Source organism: Arvicola amphibius, chromosome 2 (assembly GCF_903992535.2).
Source record: "Arvicola amphibius chromosome 2, mArvAmp1.2, whole genome shotgun sequence".
Taxonomy (NCBI): Eukaryota; Metazoa; Chordata; class Mammalia; order Rodentia; family Cricetidae; genus Arvicola; species Arvicola amphibius.
In genome coordinates, this window is record NC_052048.2 from 182,174,353 (window position 1) to 182,189,160 (window position 14,808).

Here is a 14,808-nt window from a genome sequence, read left to right on the forward strand (position 1 = left end):
CATTATGTATTCATATGCACAAACACATACACAAAATAAATATTATGTCCAGAAAAATATGTATAAACCCTATAGATAAAATTTATAAAGATTTTCATAAAAAAGCCTTGCTGACATTTTTAGCAAATACTATTCCAAGAGAAACTATTTTTAAATTAACCTGAACTCTTTGAAAGCTAAATATATATTTAAATTTACTTATATATTTTATATTTATTTATATAAATGTTTATTTGAGTAAATTTATTTATTCAATCAAATAAAATACAGTATAAAGCTTAATGTCATTATCTCTAGAGATTCTGGCTCAGTCTAAGCTCAAACACCTGGCATGTTAGTCAGCTTTCTGTCAATTTGATCACAACCAAGGTTATCTGGGAAGAGGGAACCTCAACTGAGAAAATAACTCTATCAGACTGATCTGTAGGAAAGTTTATGGAGCATTTCCTTGACTAATAATTGATGAAGAAGGACCCAGTGCATTGTAGGTGGTACCACTTATGGACAGATGGGCTTTGGGTTGTATAAAACAGCAGGTTAATTGAGCCATGGACAGCAAGCCAGTAAGCAGAATTCCTCCATGAGCTTTCTTCAATTCCTGCCTCAGCTCCTGCCCCAACTTTCCTTCCTTGGCAGGGATGATGTTCTGGGCAGCTCTACGGCCATCTCGCCACAGCTTCCCAGAGGAATCATCAACAGTCTTCTAGGTGGCTGTGATGGCATGGACTGTGGTCACGAGTCCTTCCACAATGCCCAAGTTGTCATGGATGACCTTGGCCAAGGGGGCTAAGCACTTGGTAGTTCAGGAAGCATTGCTGACAATCTTGAGGGAATTGTCATACTTGTCATGGTTCACACCCATCACAAACATTGGGGGCATCCGCAGAAGGTGCAGAGATGATGACCCTTTTGGCCCCACCCTTCAAGTGGGCCCCCATGGTGGTGAAGACACTGGTTGACTCCACAACATAGTTGGCACCAGCATCACCCCATTTGACGCTGGCGGGATCTCGCTCCTGGAAGACGGTGATGGCCTTCCCATTGATGACAAGCTTCCCATTCTCAGCCTTGACTGTGCCTTTGAACTTGCCATGGGTGAAGTCATACTGGAACACGTAGACCATGTAGTTGAGGTCAATGAAAAGGTCACTGATGGAAACAATCTCCCCTTTGTCAGAAGTGAAGGCATCCCTGGCAACCAGGGCCAAATCCATTCACTCTGACCTTCATCATCGTGTCTCTGGAACGAGGCTGGCACTACACAAAAAGAAGCGGCTATCTCTAGAACAGGAAGGAGCCACAATTGCTTTTTTGAAGTACCTTCTCTTCTAGGAAATAAAGGACCCAAAGAACCTTCTCTTTTAAAAACATATTTTTTGTATATTTACTTATGTGTGGTGTGTGCACCTCTTTGTGTGCTCCCATGTGCATACATCGAGGCCAAAGGAACAACATGGAAGGTCTGCTTTATCACTCTCCACTGTATTCCCTTGAGACACAGCCTCTCTTAATGGATCTAAAGCCAGGCTGATGTTGAGAAATCATTTTTCTTCTACTGTGGACAAGTGTTTTACATGGTTTACAATCTGTATTTTTATTTTTGCATAAAACTCAGAACTGTTTACAAGTAATCAAATGTCTCCTCATCAACTGCCAGCACTAAGGTTACAGGTGCTTGAGATTTCAACTCTGGTCTTTATGTTTTTGTAGCAAGTACCTCACCTGCTGAGCCATTTGCCCAGGTTCTCACATCCTACCTCAACCATCCCTATCCTGACTCATTCATTAAGAAAGAATACACAATGGTCCATTTTTAATATAAAAGTGTTTCAAGTGACCTTGGAGTTTAGATAAGCAGGGGGTCCCCTGTCCAAATAGCTAGTGCCTATTTGTCTAGGCCTTTTAGCGATCTTTCATTCATGCTTTTTTTTTTTTTTTTTTTTTTGTTGGAGGAGATATGTTTGTGTTGACTGCTCAGAAATCATCTCAGGATGGAAAAGTACAGGCCATAGTATGCTATATGACTAGGTATATGCACTGAAGGGAATGGGTAACAAAAAATAGACAACATGAAGATTGTACCTTCTACAGTACTCAGCAAATGGTGAAGAGACAGAAAGGACCCTCATTAGGGATATAAGAATGACTGTTTTGCACCTAATGGGAGTACTTAATCAGCCTTCCTGTCACTTTGTCTGAGTTGGTACCCTATCTAGAAAGGTCATAAAGTACCTCACTATTGCCAATGAGTTTCAAGTACTTGTTACTATGAAATGGGGGACACATTATCCCCATCTAACTTTCTAAACAAATCCTTTAGATCAGTGACTCTAATAACTTTTTAAACTATAGTCAACTTAAGTTGGGTAAGCATTGCCCAGGTAACTTAAGAGCTACCCACTATGTATGCACATGTGCAGTCACTACATATAAATCAAAATCAGACAGGGACTGAAAAGAAATAAAGACAGAATTCATAACAGAAAACCAAACCAATTTTAATAAAGTATCCTAGTTTAGCAGACTTTTACCATTTAATTACTAATAAACAAACAGCTCTGAGCTTACTCAAAAATAAAACTGGAGATTGTAAATCATTTGTCTACTATAAACGGAAGTCTTTCTGGAGATCCGCAAAATGAAGGTCACTTCTGTGGCTCCTGTCCATACTTTGAGAATCACTGTTCTCTACTATTCATAAATTCACCTCTAGCCTTCTCTAGCTAGCAGCATAGCAATGCCTCCATATATAAACAATGGGTACGTAGAATTTTGCAGAAAATTTCAGAGTTCATATATATTTTAATACCTACCAAACTATTAATGATTTACCAAGTTCTCCTAGAGAGTATCTTGTACATCTTTGACAAACTGTATTACACTACACCATCTACCTCCCCGCACCCCCAAGACAGGGTTTCTCTGTGTAGCCCTGGCTGTCCTGAAACTCAATGTATAGACCAGGCTGGCCTCGAACTCAGAGATTCTCCTGCCTTTGCTTTTCATGCTGGGATTAAAGGCGGGAACCACCATCACCTGGTACCTTTTATGATTTTTAATTCCAAAAAATCCAGAGAAGAGGATTAATGCACTAATTCTTCACAATCTACTCAATTACTAAGGCATTCAGATGGCACCTGTCTGTCAGAGCACATTTAATTTTCAGTAAGAATATTAGCCAAGTTTTTTCAAAGGGTAGTAAGAGATGACAGTCAGCTGTAAACTGCATAGCACACACAAAGATGACAATAACAACGATGATGGTGGAGATGGGGATGACAACAGCGCACACTTCTCTATGAAGTAAAAACTGATAAATTCTTATAAGTCTTCCTTTTAATACCTTTACTAAGACAGTATACTAGTGCCCTCTATCTGTGGTTAAAGGAAGTTTAAAACACTATCAATTCTTTGAAAGAAAACTCTGGCATACCAGAGATGTTCAGTCAAAATGGTTTCACTTAAAACTAATATAACTGATATTATTTTCTAGCAATTTCTCCTTTAAAATTTTGGCATAGTTTTAAATGATGGCAAAGTAAGATAAGTCTAGTCTTTAAAGTGACAGAGATTTTGGTCAGAATCTGGTCTCTATAGCACATTTGAATGGAATACTTGTTAACACTTAGCTCTCTTTTAGTTTTCTTTTGTGAAGTAATAATGACAATATCTGCCACACGGGACTATTAAGATTAAATTAGCACATCAAATTTTCATTTACATCTTCTTTTCACTTCAGTCTGAACTTAACATCTTCATTTTCCTACATGGACTTCATGAGCCACATCAAGTCATGACCACCTATACTGTGCAATGTGATTCTTACCACTAGGTCTACTCAGTGTCTACAGCACAGTAGCCCAACCAGGTACTATTCCTTTTATAATCTTTAGTTGTTGCACCATGCCTCAATCTACATTTTATAGCACAAAGCTATAAAATACCCATCCTTTATGCATTACAGTTGATGGCTTCCTTGTTTCCTGCTTTCATTTCAGTACTTGTAGTCCATCATTCAAAGCAACTTAATCATGCAGAAAAACTATTTTTAATAAGACCAGTGATGTATATAAATGCTGAGTATATCAGAAATGTTTACTACAATAATGGTAGGTAATGAGCAATAGCACTTGGTTTGTCATCTACAAAGGGTAGTACAAAAAATTAGAGGGTAAATTTGTTCAAATCAAAAGATATGGCTAAATTTAGGTTTTATTTCTAACTTTAACATTAATATAGAGTGATTATGTTTTATGCTGACATCTATTTATATTTACATATGCACACCCACTATGTGTAAGTGTATAAGAAATGAACACATTTAAGTAGTCTTTAATATTTAAATAATCTTCAGCATCAAAGGGAATAGACAGCACAAAATTTTAAACACAATAATATGTTTGAAGGAAGACTCTGACAATAATCTGTATAAATTTTACTGATACATTTGAAAGCTAGTTATTTTACTAGACAAGGACTCTACTATTTAAAGCTAGCCATTAACACACATCACTTAAAGACGATTCAGATAGCACACAGTAAAATCCCAAAGTTATTAGTTAACTGTATAATACTTGACAACTTATAGCAAAGAATAGTTTAAGACAAAGATGACTAAATCATCATGAGACTTTTGTATTAAATTTTACATATCTGTTTAAACATTCACTCAATTTCTACCAGCCAGACCATGTAAGAGGTTGAAGACAGGAAGACTGCTTGTTCCCAAAGGTAAGACTCCAAATGTGTGACCCTCTGTCCTCATAGGATGCAACATCAGTGATCCCCTAGACTAAACAACCACTTATAACACAAACACACACCACTTCAGGTGAAGACCCTTTTCTCTTAGAATGTTTTCTCCATAGTGTTATGAAAAAAACCTTAAATTGTGTGGCAAGAGCTTTTCATTCCCTATGCAACACAGGGTTCTTGTTTTTTAAAGCCTGAGAAGGCCAAGAACTTCCTCTTTAGCCCAGACAGTGACCTCAAACTTGTGGCCCTCCTTCACCAGCCTCTTAAGTGCTAGGATTAGAGATGTGAGCACTTTACCTAGCTCTGTGATTTCCTTTCAGCATGAAAAGTTGTTCCTGTCTGTAAATAAGAGCCAAGAGTGAAGGCCTCAAGAAGCTAAGTGTTATCAGGGAGCAGTGAGCAACAGAAATTCAAATTTAGCCATGCCTTGTGACATGCACCTTTAATCCCAGGATTCAGGAGGCAGAGAGGCAGAGAGGCAGAGAGGCAGAGGCAGAGAGGCAGAGAGGCAGAGAGGCAGAGGCAGAGAGGCAGAGAGGCAGAGGCAGAGGCGCAGAGGCAGAGAGGCAGAGGCAGAGGCAGAGAGGCAGAGAGGCAGAGAGGCAGAGAGGCAGAGGCGCAGAGAGGCAGAGAGGCAGAGAGGCGCAGAGGCAGAGGCAGAGGCGCAGAGGCAGAGAGGCAGAGAGGCAGAGAGGCAGAGAGGCAGAGGCAGAGGCAGAGAGGCAGAGGCAGAGGCAGAGGCAGGAGGATCTCTGTAAGTACAATGCTAGCCTGGTCTACACAGTGAGTTCCAGACCAGTAAAGACTACTCTATAAGACTCTGTTTTTTAAGACAAAATAAATATCATACTCAGAAACTATGACCTAACAGTTCTATATAGCTGAAGATGGTGTATAAATGACAGGTCTTGTTATGAATTTTGTCTAAAAAGACATACACAATGAAAAGAATGACAAAGAGGAAGGAAGGACATGTGACTAGAGTGGCATCAGTATTTAGTCAGTACTTACGTATCATACCTCTGCAATGCTGTCACTTTGTTCTTATTCTTATCAACTGAACCCGTAGATAGCTGAAGAAAATTGGGATTTAATTTATATAATTCTTGCAGTAGCTTCTGTTCATACTCTTGGTGTTTACCCGCCTAATAAAAGAAGAAATTAAAACTGCAGTGGGATTCAAAAAAATAAGTCTGGTATGAAATGCTTAGCTAATTTTTGGTTATTAAAGGTACAGTAAAGAGGATATTAGTTTTCTCACAGAGTCAGAATCTGAGGATGATGCTACCAAACTTTTAGACCAACAAGTGATTCCAGTCAAGCTACATATACTACAGATACTCCAGAGACCAAATCATTCCATCAGAACCATATACGTAGAGAACAATTTCACTACATCAATGCACCAGGAGGGCACTGAGCTAGCTCAGTAGGTAAAGGCATTTGTTGGCAAGCATGACAACCTGAGTATGATTCCTGGAAAACACATACAGTAGGAGAGAATGAACCCCACAAGCTGACCTCTGACTTCTACATATGTGCTGTGGTATGTGTGCGTGTGCACATATATGCACATGTACATACACACATACATACAAATGAATAAATACAATAAAAAATTTAAACTACTTGCAGTTTCTTTCATAAAACTAAGTCCTCTAATAGATCGCTACTTAGTTAGCTTTAACTGTCAACTGAATGCAACTGAGAATCACCTAGAGGAATGCCAACTGAGGAATTGCCAAGATCAGTGGCCTGTGGGCATGTCTGCTGGGGATTATCTTGAGGGTATAGGATACCCTGGATTATCTTGAGATGTAGGATAGCCTTGCCCAGTCCACTGTGGACACCATTCCTGGGCTATAAAAAAATAAACTAGCTGTATATAAACACATCAGTAGGAAAGTAAGCAGCATCTAAGTTCTTGCCCAGACTTCCCTCAAAGATCAACAACATGTGAGCTAAAATAATCCCCTTTTCTCCCATAAATTGCTTTTGGTTTTTGATACAGCAATCGGAAGAAAAGAAAACCAGAACATTTGATGATTAAGCAAAATTTATCAATAGATTTCTACTTTTATTTAGAGATCAATAGCACAATAAATTTACAGTTTTCTTATGTTTTTCTTTATCTTAATACCAGGTAAAAATGTCATTAATTTGTTTTTATTTGCTACTTTCTCCCTACCCAAAACAAAATAAAAATTAATGTCTTAAACTTCTAAACCAGGAATAAACAGTTTGCAGACAGTTCCTTTTGTCAAATGCTTTACTGGGACACAGTCTCACTACTCATTTATTTATGGTCTACATGCCGTCTTGCTACCAAGTCAGAGTGAAGTCGTACAGCAGGGATAGTGGAGCACAGTGACAGATGCTGCACAGCCTAGGAACCCTAAAATACTTTACTAGACTGGCCTTTACAGAAGACCTTGCTGGTACCCACTGTATATTCAAGAAAACACTCCTTTCTTGTATTTTGGGATAGCTTTCTATCAGAAGATAATGTCACAAATGGTACAGGAGAAACCAGGCAAGGATCACTGTAGAAGCAAACCATAAACAAAAATAAATGGCAATGAAAAAACTTCTGAGCAGCATTTAACCACCTATAAGTGTGCCTTGAATAAAAGGACATTTCACTTACCAATGGGAATATCAACTATTTTAAAACTGTGATTTAAGTATATACTGTGGCAAAATGAAAATGTAACAGAATAAAATAAAATCAAAATACGAAGTGAGGGTGGTATCATCTAACTTAGTACAAACAGCTGTATCATATACAGCACACACGGCACTGCTTCCTACTCTGACACACAAGCTGATTACTCAATTTTGAGTTATATAGTAACAAAGATGGCTTTTGGGTTTTGTCATGTCACTTTCTCAAATTTTCTTTCCATACTGAGAAATATTTCAGCATAAAAACTATCAAATAATTTTAAAACCCAGAATGAGTGAGTTTTAAGATAAGAAAAATATATTTAAATGTAAATTTTACATCTTTAAAACATAAACCACCTAGAAAATCCTTTCTGTAATCAATACTTCTGCTATTATGGTTCAGCCTGATACATTAGTGATTATGAAGCAGTTCATTCTGGTAGTGAAAATATCACCACGCACATTTTTCTCCTACTGTTGAACAACAGATTTACATAAGATAGACTTGGAAATCCTTAGACAACTGTTCACTGTAGTAGCACATTGGGCATATAGGCACTACTTAAAATACAGTTTGAAATGTTTCTATCTAGTTTTCATCCAAGAAGGTTAATCCAGGAGCTGAGGCGATGACTCAATGGGCAGAGTGCTGCTGTGCAAACACAAGGACGTGAGTTAGGGACCGTGTGTGCACACGTGTGTGCATGCTCGTGCCTGAACAAAACAGAGTATATATGGAGAAGACTGTAGGATAATTGATTAGCCAGTATCAGATCAACCAAATAGACCCTGTCTCAAAAATTAAGGTGGAGAGCCATCCAAAAAAACATTTTACGTGTACCTTTGGTTTCCACACACCCATACACACACACTCAAAAGACAAAGTTTCATCTAAAGAAAAAAATCACTCATAAACAATAAATACTAACTGAAAAAATATGTACTCTGTCTGCCCTATTGAATATCATTATTTTAAACACTGTTTTTTTTTTTTTTTAATTTCAAAGACAATGCTGTAAAAAGTCACCAATATGTTTAATGGGACTTAATCTGCATTTACTCCAAGTCAAAAAGAGACAAAACTTCATGCTGTATACAATCTGCCTTTAAAAGAGCTCATATGTTTTCTAGTTTGACCTGGAATAAAAAGTAGCAATGAACGCCCCCCACCTTCTAAATGAGAAGTATTCCTGCAAAAGTCCACAGCAACAATCTGAAGTCCTCATCTACAAAAGGGAACTGCAGCATTGTGCTTTGATATAATCCTCATTTTAATAGGCCGTATGGTCAACATTTTTACTTGTAAAAGCATGTTTATACTACAAATTGAAAGGAGACAGGAGAAGAGGAAAGGTAAAAGATAGGATATTAAGCCTTCAAGTCACCTTTTATAGGACACTGACTACTCTGTGGACACTTAAAGGAGAGTCACTGCTTAAAAATGGTATCAGCATCACTGGATAGATTATTTTCTAGAATATCCTATAAAGAGCAGAGATTGAACCAAAATAAACAAAAGCAACAATGACAAAAACCAACTAATAATTACTGTAACTCCTTGGCTTTCTTATTGCTGACACTCTCCTTAAGGTGGACCCCGAAGTGTTTCCTGAAGCCAGCTAGGTTCCTGTTTCAATATATGCTAGCACATTAAAACCTCTGGAGCCTATGCTGATGTGCTCATGTCGCTCTCTGACTCAGCTTTTTTATTGTAGCCGTGTCCGCATAAGAGACACTGTAAGAGATGCTTTAGAAAAGCTACTTTAAAGTAATACCACCTTTTAAAAAACTCTAATCTCAGGTTCACCCATAATTTTAACTTTAAAAGCAATTCCTTTCGTACTAAATTGGTAATTCACATGAGTTTTACTACCTGCATTTCCTCTTTTGTGAAGCTGGCCGCCTCATCTCCCAATTCATGCAGATACATGCAGTCAGGCTTTGGGCACTGCATATTCTTTAAGAAGTAACTGCAGTATTTTGTGGTCCCTAGAGATGCCTGTAGGAAGAAAAGCAGAGCAGGGGAAAGCACACTCAAAATTATGAATTGATACCACAATATCAATTTCCATCACAAATGTTATTACTTCACCTAAAATGAGACACAGACAGAACAAAGCATGACTGAGAACACTATGGAGCGGACTATTACTGGTGGACTTCATGTAGACATTCACTTAGATGATCTAGAGAAAATCTAAGTGAATGCTTCCCAGAATTGGCAAATTCAGATCTTCTTCTCTAGGAATCAGGGGCAGAGAAAGGTCTGTTCCGTGTTTATTAAGTAGCTTGGTACAGAAGAAGGGAAATTCCTCTTTCTAACGATGCCATCCTTTTTTCATTTGCACTGGTGGGACTATTTGCCCAAACATAAACCAAAGATCAGGTATTTAGTAACAACAAATCACAACTATTACCTGTTTCTAAGGAGAACAGTTCTATTTTCATAAAATAAGAAAAATATGAATTGAAATCTTAAAGTATTATCCCTAAATAATGTGTATTCCTACCCAGTAAATAAAATAAAACAGAGCACTACTCAATACTAAATAATTTGTGTATAACAGGTTGGTACAGAAAGCAAAAAGACAATCTTTAAATTAAATACCTTCAAAGTTACTGCTTAAATATCAGGTACTCCTTTACTTTTTAATATTACCCCTTCCTCTTAAAAAACAGAAAATAACCAACAGAAACATGTTACCTTAAGTGTCCTGCCGTCTACTACCACATTGTTGACACACTGTATTGCTCTGAGAGCATCTTCTGACCGGATATAGGTCACATACGCACTGGCACTCGGACCCTAAAGCAAAGCACATCCCATCCCACTGTTATTAGCTTCAAATTAATACTGAACAATAAAACTCTTCTGCAACCTGCCTAAGAATTGTAAAGGCTTTTATTTTACTACTGACACTATTAATAATAATGGCAATAATTAGAATAGTTTTGATATAATGCTGTTCCTTTAATTAGTTTATTTAAAAGCACTCATACTTAAATTTTAACCTGGCTATAAGTGGATTATAACATACATAAATAAAATAGTATTATTTCCTCCCCACACCCCTCATTTTTGAAAAGTAACTTGACAGGCTCATCAAAGTTACAAAAAGGTTTAAAAGGTCAGATTTAAAGACACTGTATCAAAGTAAATGCTCTCAACAATAAACACGATCTGTACAAGTTGTTATTTTATGCCAGTTTGACAAAGCTGCTCTATTAAGTTTTCAATATCTAAAATTAATATTGATTATAAATCATTATCTAATTATCAGGTTGCCTGGTAGCCACCCCCACCCCTTAATCCCTTCAATAAACTTTTGTTTTCTAATTCTTTCTTATTCCATCAAGCCATTTGCTCTAAGTCCTGAGGGATCAAATGAACATAAAAATTCCCCCAGCCCACCAACAGAAGTCACTGCACTGTATCCTTTGACCCTCAAGCCTTCTGACTACAGAAAGCAAATTTTCCTTCTGACAGCCCAGGTCAAGCCCAGACCATAGGGAGGAAAGGCAAAAATCCCTATAATGAGTTACCTGTGAGCCTGCATATGATGTGCTATTATTGATGACAACTTTATGTATTTTACCAAACTTCCCAAAATACTCTGGTCGTTTTAAAACCTATAAAAGAAGAAGAAATAAGGCATAAACTGTCCCCGTTTAATCATTTTTATCCTTATAATGGGGACATTCACCATCCCTTGTAAGTGAAAAGCACACTGGTAATTTTTTAAGTTTCTAATTAATGTAACTACCTCCTAAGTGCATTTATGCAGCTAACTCACAGTATATTTTAAGAGTCTAAGAGCTATTCTTTTTTTGAACTGAGACTTAAGAATTGTTTGGCATTCCTATGCTCTAATCAATTATCTATGGGATCTTACCTTCACAGAATTCAACTGTATTATCACTAATAAACGATTTTCATGAAGCAGTAATGATCAAAACAATGATCAAAATTATATACAAGAACAGAGAGACAAAGAACAGACATAAGTAATGACATTTATGTCTCATAAACCTATTGTATATTATACTAAAGCATTGATTATAAATTCCAAATATATTAATAGCATCCCCTCAACATTATATGCTTTATGATTTATTATACAGTTTGTGTATAATTTCCTATGTTAGTAAACTCATTATCTTGTAATTGTCTCATGGATTACTCCATCCTCAATCTCTGCTGCTAAGTTCTATCGGGAAAATCCATTTTCATTTGTCCTGCAGTGCCTTAGTCACTTCTTGTGTTTTCTTGTCCTTGCGTCTCTCACATCTGTTACTCTGTCATTACTACAGTGCTCCTTTAGATTTTCTTACAAACTTCCATAATTTGGATTAATACAAAATCTCTCCCACGACTTAGAACTACCTCCACATTAAATTTTGTTCTTCTAGAAATTTACAGACAGTACCCTCTTTCCCAATGAACAGTCTATGTTGCGCCATTAATTCTTAACAGTTTTCAACTTAATACACACTAATCTCACTACATTTTGACTGTTTATAATAAAAGGTTATATACAGCCAGTTTTAATGGATTAAAAGGTGACTACAATGGTTTTCCACTTTTTTTCCTACCCAGACTCCTTAACCGACAAAACAACAATGGTAGCTGATGAAACGAAATCTCGTGCCCAGAATGTTTCAGGGCTTAAAAATGGAGAAGGAAATTGTTTGAAAGGGGGTTTTCTTCTAGTCAGTAGAATTTGAAACAGCATTCAATATTCCAGCAGGAATTCAGCTACCAGGCTCCCAAGGCTGGCAGCACACGGCTGCTGTCCAGCGGCTGCTCTGATCATAAGTGGGCCTATAGCAGCAGTTCAATGAAGAAAGCACTGGGGGAGCACTTTAGAGATCAGCGGAAGTCTTAACTGGGGGAAGATTTTAAAGTAAGAGGGAAACACTCTGAGCATTCAAAGGAAGGAAGCCAGGGATTCTCCCATGGTTCAAACTAGCCCTGCCCAACAGTGGTCCTCTAGACCTCTGAACGTCCCACAACACATGAATATAACTGAGGGCTGTTTCTAGTTAAGAGAAGTTAGAATCTTCATAGTATATATAAAGTATTTTCTCAGTTATAACAAAAATTTAATTTACAGATGATATGTAATTAAGGAAAGAGTATACATACTTTGAAATTTACTAGTTCTTTTGCAGAAATCACATCATTTCATGGGACAACATTGCCAATACATATACTACCTGTAATAATCTACATCATTAACTGCTATATTTAGTGATTCTACAAATTAGATGAAAGGTTATTTTGTAGTATAAAAACACTATTCCAATAGAAACTGAATATTAATGCAAAATCATCTGAGAGAAGTTAAAAAAAAATTCATATTCAATAGGTCTAAGACAGAACTAAGACTTGAGATTGTAAACTCCCAAGTAGTAATAATGCTTCTGGCTTAAAATGGCAAAGAACACAGGTAGGTAGGTTCTAGAGTAGCTGTGCCCAAGCACTGCTGTGCAGAAAAGGTCTTTTCATCACTGTTTTCCTTGATATATATTCTGAAATATACAGAGAGAGTTTATACCATCAAGAATTCATTTTTAATTGTATTAGTGATATTTGAAACACTGAATTGTTCCTGTTCATAAGTCTTTTCAAGGAAAGTGAAATGTCTTTTTGGCATTTTGTTCATACTTTTAGTTTTTTAATCTAAGTATCCTATTCATATGTAAACTTCTTGACTTGTCTCATGGATTTCTTCATCCTTGTCTTTAGAAGGCATTACACATGACAGGTGTGGTGGTGCCAGCATTTGAGAGGCAGAGGCAGGTACATCTCAAAGTTCAAGGTTAGCCTGGTCTACAGAGTTAATAAAACAAACAAAAAAAGGTGTTATATGCTATGGATGTTTTTTTCACTTCTGGGAAACCTATGCTGTCTCCAAGAAACTGGAATACAGGCATCCCACCTGATACAAGAGGATTTAGGGCACAGAAGAGAACAAGAGCTTAGACTAACCCAACAGAAAAACAGTGGCATATATGGCCAGAGAGGTAGTTTGCGATAAAGTCATGTAGTATGCAGGCCCTTATAAGGAATTAAGAGTTTTACTCATATTAATAAAAGCAGAAGAATATTGTAAGAAAAATGGATACAATCTGTTTGGCAATGGGGTAGAGTACAGGCTTATAGAAGTATAGGCAAGGCAAACTCAGGAAACCGTTATTTAGAAAGTAATAGTGCCTGTGTGCCAAATGCTGTTGACTGGTCCAGTGAAAGCAAGTCATTAAGAAAAAGATAGGTGGCCAGGTGGTGGTGGCACATGCCTTTTATTCCAGCACTTAGGAGTCAGAGACAGGAAGATCTCTAGGAGTTTGAGGTTGATCTACAAAGTGTGACAGGACTACACAGAGAAACCCTGTCTTGAAAAACAAACTAAAAGGAGGAGGAGGAAGAGGAAAGAAAGGAGGGAGGGAGGGAGGGAGGGAGGGAGGGAGGGAGGGAGGGAGGGGGGAGGGAGAAGTAATGTTTCATTTAAGAGTAATGATTCTGGATTCTGGTTGTACATTGGAAGTAATTTGGGGGTTTTGGAAAATTATTGATACAGGTCTTTCCCCAAAATATTCTTATTCAAGTACTGTATATCACACAAAAATTCATACTAAAATAAAAATGTGATCTAACAAAACAAATATTAGATTGATAAAAGTAGGCAATGAACCACTTTTAGAGTTGATAAGTTGAATATCTGATTTATGGAAATAAGTTTCTGGTAAACATTTGGGCATAACACCTTCATGACAAAATACGATAGATATAAAATTACAATTGACATGCCCATATGATAGCCAGATGGTATTTCCAGAGCAGAGATCAAGCACAACATTCTATTCTTGAGAACACTCAACAGCTTTCTACTGCTTTTAGGATAAAATACAATACAAACTCCTCAGAATTGTTGGCAAACCTTTCAAAATTATATGCTACTCAACTTGCCCCAACCATTTTTCTCACCATTGAATTCTAACCTTCCAGACAAATCAGATTGCATGAAGAGGTTTCTCTTTAGAAACCCTTGGACATTCCCTGATTAGGAAAACACTTTAGCCCAAAGATAGCAAAGACAAGCATACCCTGCAACAGTCTGCTACTGTCCTAATGTGCAGCACAGCGCTCCTCACACAAGACTGTTACCTCTGCAAATAAGCAGGTGCTGTTTTATATATTGTATATGTTCAGTGTGCTACACACAGCTGGCATGATTTAGGTACTCAATGGGTTTTAAATGAAAAAACGAATTGTGTTAGCATTAAGTGAAAAGAATTACATAAAAATCTAGGTGTGGTAGCTCATAACAGAAGCCTGAGGCAGAGGGATTTTCAGGACCTCAAGGCCAGTATGGGCAACAGAGG

The 14,808-nt window shown here is 37.3% G+C and overlaps 1 protein-coding gene across 6 annotated transcripts in view; it reads right to left on the reverse strand.

Annotated features, from left to right (window-relative positions):
* Positions 1 to 14,808, reverse strand: part of Cnot4 (CCR4-NOT transcription complex subunit 4) — a 107,371-nt gene that overhangs the window by 40,336 nt on the left and 52,227 nt on the right. For 3 of the 6 annotated variants that reach the window (XM_038317935.1, XM_038317933.1, XM_038317937.2), the window contains exons 4-7: positions 10,966 to 11,052; positions 10,127 to 10,228; positions 9,296 to 9,421; positions 5,776 to 5,900 (exon numbers count right to left, since the gene is read on the reverse strand). In XM_038317935.1, coding sequence (XP_038173863.1) covers positions 5,776 to 5,900; positions 9,296 to 9,421; positions 10,127 to 10,228; positions 10,966 to 11,052 — 440 coding nt within the window. Of the gene's footprint in view, positions 1 to 5,766; positions 5,901 to 9,295; positions 9,422 to 10,126; positions 10,229 to 10,965; positions 11,053 to 14,808 lie in introns of all 6 variants that reach the window. The other 3 variants (XM_038317934.1, XM_038317930.1, XM_038317936.2) reach the window with 1 other exon arrangement.